Here is a 12,344-nt window from a genome sequence, read left to right on the forward strand (position 1 = left end):
CAAAAGAAGGTAATTTTAAAAAATCACTCTGAAGGAACAAAAGAATAGATAAGATAGTTTTGAAAGTAATGGGGTTTATTATATACTTAATAATGAAAAGAAATGAAGCTGATATGAAAACAAAGAGAAACACATTTTAAATGCCTGTTTTTTTTAATCTCTTGGTAGTAATTCATCACAAAATTATTTCTGTTATATCTTGTAAGGAATATTTTATGATTTTGACACATGAATAGAAGATATCTTATTGTAGGAGAACCTTTAAGGCACTGTTGAATCATTAGTCCAATACGTTAATGGAGCTGTGATTTTATATATATTGTCTCTAGTAATTAAAATTGTGACCAACCATCTCTGCCTCTCCTATAGTACTTCGTGACCTAAAAATCTACCAGAGGGATCCATCCATATTTTTCTTCCTCTGTTCTTGCCATTGTATAGATATCATTGGAGAAGTCAGACTGTTCACTGGTTATCTCGTTTAGGTAAACAACTCATCTCTTTTTGTGGTTGAGTATTACTTCAATGACATCCTTTTCACCACTCCTTGGGCATAATTTATTGAAGTCTTTTGGTTGAATTTTATATTCAGACATTTTAGCTTTCTTAATTTCATTGGACTACTGTTGGTATTAAAATATGAGTCTCAAAACTTGGAGTAATTGAAAGAATTGTGTAGTATTTTGAGCCTGTTCTATTTCTAAACTCGGTGTATATTTATGGTATCAGTATTGTCTAGTGGAAAGAGTACTGACTATGAAGGCAGCAGAACTGGGTGTAAATCTTCCCTCTGCTGCGTAGTGTTTTGTGTAACCTTGGGCAAGGTACTTATCATCTATTGACCTCAGTTTACTTGTCTAAAAAAGATTAGGTTATGCCAGATGGCCTCTGAGGCACTTTCAGTTCTAGGTCTGTGATCCTATATGTACTAATAATCAGGTTCTATGGGTTGTCCATTTAATTACGAATTTTGGGGCCAATAGGTGTTTTTTTTTTAAGTTACAGAACAGGCAGGATTTTATATATAATTGACCTCTTTCATGTTTACCTATTTCCTGTATTATTTGTGTAATACAACCTTTATAAATTGCCTTATTCCCCTTTTAAGTTTAATAAATCATCTCTTTACTCTTCTGAATATTAAAAGCTTTTTTTCTTTCTGAGCTTCTTTAATTATTCTTTTTTTCTAATCTATTTTGTAAGAAGTTTCCAGATTCAAAATTAAAATATTTTGTTTGTAAATTCAAAGGAAGGAGTCATCTGAAATATTAGGCATGTAGTAAAAATTATAATTTGGTATTATATATTATACCTTTAGTTTTAAGTATTGTACTTCATCCTTATTTATTTCCCCTTTAACAAGATATGAATAACTTCAGAACAGCCTTTGATATTAATATTCTGCAGTGGATTCATTTGCTGAATGAATTAGGGGGAGGGAGATAATGGCATACTTAGAAAATAATGGAGTTAATTCTGATAGATCGAGGTAATATATTTTTTTTAAGCTGGAAAACATGTAAATGGATGATTGTTTTCCCTCCTTTTTTGTGTGGAAAAAATTCAAGAGGTTCCTGATATTTTTCTATATTAGGATTTTTTAATGGGAAGAAGTTATATGTCTTTGTTCTCATGAGCAGCAAGCAAAAGACAGACATATCAGTATATTAGCTTTGTAATATTATAGTTAAAAATTAGCAAGTATATTATAGTTATTAATGTAACTTTTTCTCTCTCCATTTTTAGTAAAACTGTACAATCTAAAGTGGACTGCATTTTGGTAAGTAAAAACATTGTTAAAATGGTTTTTTGTTTGTACTAACTTTACTGTTACATAATAGCAAATATTGCTTTAAAATAAATTTGATTTTAATAACAACATTTATGCATTTAAATATAGCCCTGGAGTATAGGGCCACAAATATTTTCTATAACGTTACTTCTCTAAAACCTAAAACAAACCACCACTGGAAGACATTGTGCAGTTATTACTTTTACTGGAAATACTACTTAAATATACTAATTAAATTAAGCATTTTCTCTTTCTGTTAACTACTTAAATTTGTTTTGGAGGGGTAGTTATTGAGATTTTTTTGTTTCTTTAAAACAAAATTTTAAGATGCTGGTTTTGTTTTATTCTGCTTGTATATGGTTTTCAGATTTGGGCTTGATCTTAAAGAGTTAAATATACAATTAATTTAATGGTTTAATTTTAGATTGTATTTGTAGCTCTTAGCTCTTGCTACTCATATAGTTGAATGGAATATGATGCTTCAGTGGGGGAAGGAGCATGCAGCTGTTCTTGCTACTGGAATAATACTGGCTTCTTGCATATCTATCTCTGCTGGGTCTGCCTAGAGTAATCAAGGGCCCTACTCTTAGCTTCCCAGCAGTATCAGTAAGCCAACCTTTTCCCTCACTCTTAAACGTGTGGATTCAACATCTCTTCTACCAGGTCTAATAGAAAGACATTAATCCAACTACTGATGCTTTAAATATATTTTATTGACCAGAAGACATGGTGACAATGGAATAAGTAGAGATAGAATGGCAGCATTTCAACATTGATTCCCTAACATAGTTTTGGAACGTTATTCTATTTTTGATGATGTTAGTTGATTATGTAGCTTGTATATTTACTGAGAAAATGAAGGATAGAGCCTTTTGTAATTATTAGGTATGATATGTGCATACTAATTACAAATATCTAAATAGAAGCAAATTGTTTGACTTTTTCCATTTGTCCTAATAATTAGAGAAGTAAATATAACCCTCATTCTTTATCTTTGTTAGAGTCCAAAGCTATGCTATTTCAGGCACAAGTTTTCAGGCTATATCAATATATGGTCTCCCAATTCAGAAGCATATATTCGTTGCACTTTTAAATTAGTACATCATGAAGCATCGTTTCTGCTCAGCACTGGATTTGGAATTAGAGAATGTGAGTTCAAATCTTGGCACTGATCTTTACTACCTTTATAACCTTTGGCAAGTCACTTAACCTTTCTAAATCTCATTCCTATTCTGTATAAGGACAAAGTTGAACTAGAAATCTTAGGTCTCTGTCAACTAAAGATTTTATAATTTAAAATGTAGCATAAAATGTGATAATAAGATTGAAATTTTCAGTAACCAGTACAAAAATAGCTTAAGGATATTATTTGTAATTTTATTTTAGAAGCAGTTGAATATACATTTATTATGGTCAAAAGCATTCAGTTGCATTCAACAAACATTTTATAAACACCCACTATATGTTGTAGTAAGGAATCAGGCTCTGAAGACAATAAGACAAAAATGAAACCTTCTCCATCCTGCAATGGGTTTACATTCTTTTGGGAAAGTATGATATGTATACATGTTTACATAAGTATAATGCAATGTAATTTGAGAAAGAGGGTGTGCTAGCAATTAGAGACAGAAGAGAACTCTAAAATGAATATGATATTGATGAATATAGATAATCTAAGTCATATGATTTTGTATGAATAGAAGTGTAAATAATAGGAAATAACAGGAAATTATGAGTAATAAAATCAAATGATGTAACATCTGCAAAAAACAGTAGCCAGGTTTTTTATTTCCTTAGAATTGAGTCATTTCCCAATGGTTTTCCTCTTCCAATATGTATTGACTATCAGTGCTTTCAGGTGTTCTCTTTCTGTATAATATCTCAAGTTTCAAATAAATTTGCCCAAGGACTTGCCTGTAGTAAATTAATTTGACTTAAATTTTGTGACTGGGAATGGATCATTAATTAGTACAATGTTTCCCAGCTTGTGAGTCCTCAGATCCCTGGTGATAGGAGAAAAAAAGAGTTATTGCAAGTGGTCATCAAATTTGTATGTATATAAAGCATTATCATTTTTGTTTAGTTGCAGAAATATATCCTTAGCATGACTGTATCTATCTATCTATCTATCTATCTATCTATCTATCTATCTATCTATCTATCTATCCAATGAGCAAACATAATTTCTTATAGACTCATTGTCACTATTTTAAAGTGTAGGTAGATGTTTGGTTAATAAGATAAGTTCATTTTAAAACAACAATAATAAGTTTATATTAGCTTTTTTCTTATATTATTTCAATATATGCTAAAAGTACAATTACTATTATATGGAGATCTATGAAATGTTTTAACAGTAAGAATCTAGTTGTCTTTCTCCAATTTTGGGAATTACTGCGATAGCAAATTGACAGTTTATGTGTAAAGGATATTTGGAAGAAGGCATCTTAAATCCATTGTCACCCACCAATAAAGGGGGAAATGCTATTCCATTGTGCCATAAATTAGAAATTGTAATGAGGATTAAGAACAGTGTTTAAGTTGGAGGGAGAAGTGATATGAAAACAGTTTGTAAATAAGGAATTTCAGAGTTCAGGGACATGCGTATGGTACATTTTTGGGGTGTTAGCAAAATCAAGGGTATGGCCATCTTTATATATAGCTAAGAGATGGGGTGAGAAGTAGATCAGTTGAAATAAGTAAATTGAGGAACTTTGAGGTTAGGGTGTTGGAGTGACAATGTCTGTCTGTCTATCTATCTATCTATCTATCTATCTATCTATCTATCTATCGAAATTCCTTAGTATGAGAGCAGAATTGAGGAGGACTAAAAAACTGTGATCCAAGCACTAAACTCATTGGTGAAACAAGATATCTGGGAAGTCAGTGGATAGTAGCTACCATAATTTGGGTGGTAGACTTGGATTGAGTGAATCTCCAAGGAGCAGAAGTTATTAAATAATGGGTGATAGAGAAGGAGCCTAGAAGTAGCATTTAAGGAGCAAGGAGTATAGAGGGCAAGAATGAATGAAAATGCATCTGGTGTTGGAAAGGGAGGGTACCTGAGGAGGCTGTGTCATTAGTAGAAAGGCAACCTCAGTGAGAGCCAGAAAATGTTAGGAGTGGGAAAGGAAAAAATTAAAGATGAAAGCAAGTTTATTACTTTTGGAAATATTCCAGAGGACACCTTGAAGAGAAAGACTGGGATGAGGGAAAGGAAATAAGGGATAGAAAAGCAGAGAATAGAAAAATGGATTTGGAATGACAGCCAGGGGTTCAGATTCACTGGAATTGAGAGGGTATTACCAAGTGAGAGTTTGTTAATCACTGAGTAATGAGCTTATGTTGGTATTCAACACCTCTAGGGATTTGGCCTCAGGGTGCTCTCTTTTTAGGGCCTTGAGCAGCTCAGGTGACAGGACCAGTGTGGGGAGCTGAAGAAGAGAATCCATCTCAACATGCCCTTTGCTGTCTTCTCTGTGCTATTTAGCTTGGTGATTTTATCAACTCCCATGGATTCAATTATTGTCACTGGGCTAATGATTCCAAGATCTACTTACCTTGCCCTAACCTATAGACTTTTATCTCCAATTGCCAATTAGACATCCTTATTGTTCCTAACAGAAGACCCTCTATCACCAGATTCTAAGTATTTTTACTGGCTGTCAGTTGTGCCTGGAATGTTTTCCCTCCTTCCTAACTTTCCTGGCTTTCTTCAGATCTCACTTAAAACCTCATTTTCTACAAGAAGGCTTCCCTGATACCTCCTTAATGCTAGAACCATCCATCCATAGATTGTCTCTAATTTATTCTGTATATGTTTTGTTTGTACATAGTTATTTTCATGTTATTGTTTTCATTAGACTAGAGGCTTGTTTGTTTTTCTTTGTCCTCCCAGTGTTTAGCACATAATAGATGATTATAGATGATTGACAGACATGAGTCTAAGTTTTAACAGAAAAAAAGAAAAATATGACTAAATTGTTACTTTTGCTGCTTTCTGAATCTGCAATGGTCAGTTTAGTCATTAGAAAGACTTAAACCCTGTTCCCCAAAGACTTAATTTATATGGAGATGCAAATTTCATTCATATATATGTATATGTATATATATATATATATATATACACCCTCAGAAATAGATATATACCCCTACCTCTGATAGATAAATAGATAGAGAATATCCCCCAAACCTTGAAAAGATTTAATAACTTAAAATGCACTAAGACTTTTGGGAAGCCTTGTACATGCATACATATATCTTTCCAGAGTACCTGGTTTTAAAATTACTTACATTTTGTGTTTTTAAAAGGAAGAAATAATTTTTTTACTCTTGACTAACTCTTCTTTTTAATAACACTTTTGAAAAATCAGATGCACTGATTTTTAAAATGTCTCTTTTGGTTTTCTCAGCTTACTATTTTATGTTTTGTAATGGTCTTATTTAAGAGGAAAATTTCAATTTTAGTAATACTTTTATTAATTCTTTGTAAATGAACAGGATGCATACCTTCCAATTCCACAGACTGACTCTAACAAATTCATACCACATTGAATAATGATCAAGAAATGACAGTAAATGAATTCTCCCTAAAACTTCACATTTTACTTTAAATTTCTTATTGCCTTTTTGTTTCTAGCCTTACAGTCACAGGCAGTAAGAAAGGGGTTAACCAGGAAAACCAGTACCAGCAGGGCATACATGCCCATTTTGTTCTTAAGGGACAACATATATATCCTTCAAGGCCATGTGTGAAACAAAAAGAACAGAAAGCTACTTGGGGAAAGTCCAGTGGTGGTCAGAAAACTCAAGGATGACATCCTTAGAAGCTCTAGGATTGTCAGTGACTTGTGCAATGCTGCAGTGCTCAGATCTGAAAAAAAAAAAACAAAAAACAAAGTCAAGAGCTCTGGGTCCTTTAGCTCTCTGATCTCTGATCAAAGATTCAGAAGGGGAAGGGAGGACTAACCTCTGGGGATGGAGGGCAACCAAAGACAAGAATAAGCAGAACCAGCTACCCAAAACAAAAGTGAGATCAGGTACAGTGACATAAGACTCTAGTTAAAACAAAGAAGATATCAGCTAGTAACAGAAAATTATTGTATACCTAAAATCCCCCCGAATAATTAGTGCCAGAAATGACTCAGTTGGGGGAAATAGATTTTCCACTAGAAATACCTAAATAGAAATGAAACAACAGGTTAGAAAATGAAATAAAAAGTTTAGAGAAAATAATTGTAAGAACAGCTTGGATATAAAAATTTCTCTTACCTGAGAAATTAAATACCTAAAAATTAGAGTATATTGGTAAGTATGAGACAAAAAAAAATTAACAACGAAATCCAAAATGTAAGATATCTGCTAACAAAGACAGCTGATTTAGAAAATATATCAAAGAGAAATAATTTAAGAATCATTGTACTCCCTAAATATTGTGATTTAAAAACAAAATTGAGCACCTTGTTTCAAAAAACCATTAATGAAAATTTCCAATATATTAAAAGCAGAAGGAAAAGGGAAGATAAAAAAGTCACTGATCACTTTTCTTTTTTCTTTTTTTGTAGTTTCTTTTTTTTTCTTTAGAATATTTTTCTATGGTTCCATGATTCATGATTCTCCCTTCTTTCCTCCCCCCCCCTTGAGCTGACAAGCAGTTATATAACAAGAGTTTTATACATGTATCATTGTTCAAAGCCTATTTCCATGTTATTCATATTTGTGATAGAGTGATCTTTTAACATAACTGATCACTTTTCGAAAGGGAAAGTTCTAAAAATGTCAAAGCCAAAATCCAAAGATCCCACGACAAAATAAAAATATTCCATGTACACACCTCAAAAACAAGAAGGTCAAATATCAGGAACCACAATTAGAATCACACAAGATTTGCTGACTTTAGCTATAAAGGAGAGAAAATCGTATAATACAGTATTCCAAAAGGCAAAAAAAAAAAAAAAGAATGGGCTTACAACCAAAAATAACTTGCCCTACAAATCTAAATGTAAGCCTACAGGAGGAAAAAAACGGGCAGTTTAGTGGAAAAGATTATTCTCAAGCATTTCCAATGATGAATGATAAGAAATTTTGAAATATAAATGTAATAGTCTCAAAAAGCCTGGGAAAGTAACTTTATTTGAGCAGTTGGGCTCAGAAAAGTTGCATGGTGCTATTTATGCTAATATTCCAACTGGGGGAAAAAATGAATTCTTTCAGAACCTTAATGTCTTCAAAGATAAAAGGTAGAGCTAAATAAGAAAAACAGTAAACTAGGGATCAGAAAAGGGGTGGGAAAGAAATTTCTTTCTTGTCTGAGATTTTGAATAGGAGAAAGACAAGAGAAGGGGAAAGGAATACCCTATTGTAGAAAAGAGGAAGATGGGAATGGAACTTTCTATTTTTCATAATTGAAATTAATCAGAATATACAACAAACATGGAGAAGGAATTTGGAGAGTGAGCATCAGATGAGCCTCACTTTTATCTGAAGCAAACAAAGGAGAGTTGAAAATACATGTACATAACACTTAGTTTGGTGTAGAAATAATCAGACTCATTAAACAGATAAGCAAGGTTTAGAGAAGAAGGGGTTAAAGGAAAGAATGCCAGGGAAGGAAAAGTCACACACAAAGTAGCCTTCCTATTTCTGAAGGGGAAAGGGAAAAGGAAAAGGAAAAGAAAAGAACCAGACTCTAAAGAGTGCCTCCTCAAATGGAGAATGCACAAACAAACAAAAATGTGCATGTAATGGAATATTTTTTTTGTGATTTTCTTTCCTTCTTTTTTTTTAATAATGGAATATTTTTGCATGTAAAAATACTGAAGAAATGAATTCAGATAATTCTGAATATAATGAAATGATGCAGAGTAAAGCAACTAGAATTAAGAACTCAATTTATGTAAGAACAACATTGTAAAGAAAAAAACAACTTTGAAAGACTTAAGAGTTCTGCTCAAAGTAAGCAAAGGACAAGTATATTAGTAGAGGACCTATGAAGTATATTACCCATCTCCTGATATAGTGATAGACTCGAGGTGCAGAAAGAAGCAAATTTTTGAAATATAGCCACTATGTGGATTCATTTTGCCTGACTATTATTAATTATTACAAGATTTGGTTCCCCCTATCCCTTGGGTTTTAATTGAGAGAATGGATTTTGCAGCCAAGGCTTAGCAAATGTTGCCAGATAACAGAGGGCCTTTAAACTGCATAAAGGTAAAGTTAAGAAGGAAGTACAGACAAGAAGCAGGAAACTTTTGAAACTAATATGGAATAAATATATGATATATATATATACATACATATATATTACATGAATATATACATATATTTAAAACAAGCAGTACTGGAAACAGAATAAGAATTAACTGGAGATTAAATAACAATCTTAAAGAATGAGTGGAGAACGAGCCATAGATACAATAAATAATTTAATTAAAGAGAATGATAATGAAACAACATACCAAAACCTATGGATACAATAGAAGCAATAACTAGAGAAACATTTATGTCTCTAAATACGTACATCAGTAGAAAAAGAACATGTCAGTGAATTGGGAATACAATGAAAAAACTAAAAAGCAAATTAAAAATCTCCAACTAAACACCAAATTTGAAATCTTAAAAATTAGAGGCAATATTAATAAAATTCAGTGCAAGAAAACCATTGAATTAGTAACTAAAACTAGGAGTTAGTTTTATTTTAAAAAATCAATAAAATAGACAAACTTCTGGTTAATATGATTAAAAAAAAATAAAAACCCGTACCTTCCATCTTGGAATCAACACTGTGTAGTGGTTCCAAGGCAGAAGAGGGGTAAGGGCTAGGCAAGGGGGATTAAGTGACTTGCTCAGGTTCACACAACTAGGAAGTATCCGAGGCCAGATTTGAACCTAGGACCTCCCCTCTTGTAATAATTAAAGTAGTTGCTAGGTCATAAACTGTAAGAGTTAAAATAGTGGAAGACTTAAATTGTTGTAGATAAAAGAGTGGATGAGTAAATTGTGACTGTAGAAAATATGTTTTCACTACAGTGTCTTGTTTTTAAATCAATATATAAGGTGGTCGCCAGGGAAAAATTCCCAATTATTCAATATACCCAAGTCAGCTGGGTTTTATAGAGATTTTAATTAATTAATGCAAGTTAAGAAATTAATGAAAGTGAGAGAGAATAAGAGAGGAATAAGTATGAAGGGCCTTAGCCGAAAGGTCTAGACTGGAGTCTTAAGAGAGAGATCAGTCACTCTTTAATCACTTACCACAAGATCTGTCCAAGCAAGAATATAGACACCAGGCCAGCTTCATCTCGGCTGACTCCACCATCTCAATGCCTGAATCTGAATCTCAATCTGAATCCCCTTTCAGCTCTATCTGAGCTCCTATTTAAAGGGAATTTTCTCCTATGTCACCTCCCCTAAATTCTTACATCTACCAATCACAGTAGACGGTTTTCAAAGGACAGACCATTCTTAGTTCACACCTGAGTAGACTAATCTTTTGAGTAATTCACCCCCGAGTGGACTAGAATCTCTGAGTAAGTTTCCACCTCTTTGCTCCTTGTAAGTTCACAAGTTGCCTGAACTTTATAGGTACTTAGCACCCCTTTGTATTAGTCCTAAAATAGGCATAGCTTAAGAATTTTTGTCCTACTATAAGTATGGGTTTAAGTACTTTTCATTGTTCAGAAAAGTTTACAACTTTTTCTTCCCCTAAGGCATGCTTAAGTATGGTGAAGTAGAGTTCTCACATTCCTGATCTAAGTACCTTCACTACCCAAATGGGGAATGGTCCCAACGGGGAATGGTCTTAACCCAACCTTATGAAGTAGGGTCTGGAAATTTTTTAAGGTTTACAATCCTAACCTTATGAAGAAGGGTTTGAGAATTTTTAAGGTTCACACTCTCTAGGCCTGGTTCTCAATCCACTGAGCCACCTAGCTGCCCCCCATCCCCAATTTTATCTTTTAATACCACAAACATACACAATTTGTTTTTAAAAGTTAAGGTTTCTGAAAAGAATGCAAAAGCTGACAGTTTACATACAAAGGCTAGAAATAGAGAGATATCATTAAAAGTTTAGTAATTCATAGATGCATGTAAGGTATTGTAAATACATTAAAAAAAGAGGAAAAAATTCAAACTTCTTCTCTAGTATAAGGAAAGACAAAAAATTTTAAATGGATTTCCCAGATTGTAAGAGTCTGGATCCCTAACCCCCCAAATATAGAAGGGATACGAGTACAAGTTAATTCTACCTAACATTTAAAAATCAACTAATTACAACATTAAATAATTTATTTGAAATATAAAGAAAGAATCCTACAAAACTCCTTTTATGAAACATTTATGGTGCTAATACCAAAACCACGAAGAGTAGAAACAGAGAAAGAAGATTATAGACAAATTTCATGAATAAATATGGATGCAAATATACTAAATAAAGTACTAGTTAGGAGATTACAACAATATTTCACAAAGATTATATACTGTGACCAAATAGGATTTATACCAGGAATACATAGATGGTTTAATATAAAGGAAATGATATAATTGATTATATCAATTGCAAATAACAAAAACCATATGATTATATCAATAGATGCTTCAAAATTCATTCCTATTAAAAATACTTGGGAGCATAGGTTTAAATGGATTTTTTGTTAAAATTATAAATATCTACATAAAACCACCAGCAAGTATTATCTGTAATAGGGATAAACTAGAAGCCTTCCCAGTAAGATCAAGGGTGAAATAAGGATGCCCATTATCACCAGTGTTATTTAATATTGTATTAGAAATGCTAATAACAGCAAAAACAAAAGGCAAAGATGTAATAAAAATATCTCTTTTTTGCAGATGTTTTGGTATATGTGGAAAATCCTAGAGATTCAACTAGTTAGTTGAAATTACCCATAATTTTAACAAAGTAGCAAGACATAAAATAAATCCATACAATCATCAGCATTTCTTTATATCACTAGCAAAACCCTGCAAGAAGAGATAGAAAGAAGTATCATATTTAAAATTATCATAGATATAATAAGATGCCTAGGAGTATACTTGCCAAACAAATCCAGAAACTAGGTGAACATAATTATAAATCACTTTTTACATAGTCAAATTAAAATAATTGGAGAAATATTAATTGCTCATGAGTAGGCAAGGCCAATATAGTTAAAGTGACAATCTTACCTAAACTGATCTACTTATTTGATGCCATCCCAAATAAATGTCAAAAAATTATTTTATTGAGCTAGGAAATGATAACAAAGTTCATTTGGAAGAGCAAAAGGTCAAGAAAATAAAAAGAATTAATGAAAATATATAAAAATATCTAGTAGTATCAGACTTTACACTTTTGTTAAGCATTAATGATCAAAACTATCTGGTATTGGTTAAGAAACAGAAAAGTAGATCAGGATTACAGAACAGACATACAACAAACAGTAGTAAAAGATCATAGTTTTGGGGATAAGAATTTTCTGTTTATTAAAAAGTATTGGGAAAACTGGAAGGCAGTTTTGCAGAAACTAAGTAAAGACCAATATTTTACGCC

The 12,344-nt window shown here is 32.3% G+C and overlaps 1 protein-coding gene across 2 annotated transcripts in view; it reads left to right on the forward strand.

Moving 5' to 3' along the window:
• Positions 1-12,344, forward strand: part of RFX7 (regulatory factor X7) — a 179,840-nt gene that overhangs the window by 80,111 nt on the left and 87,385 nt on the right. For both annotated transcript variants that reach the window (XM_001368308.4, XM_056809808.1), the window contains exon 2: positions 1,747-1,780. In XM_001368308.4, the coding sequence (XP_001368345.1) occupies positions 1,747-1,780 (34 nt within the window). The remainder of the gene's footprint in view (positions 1-1,746; positions 1,781-12,344) is intronic.

This window comes from Monodelphis domestica, chromosome 1, assembly GCF_027887165.1.
Source record: "Monodelphis domestica isolate mMonDom1 chromosome 1, mMonDom1.pri, whole genome shotgun sequence".
Taxonomy (NCBI): domain Eukaryota; kingdom Metazoa; phylum Chordata; class Mammalia; order Didelphimorphia; family Didelphidae; genus Monodelphis; species Monodelphis domestica.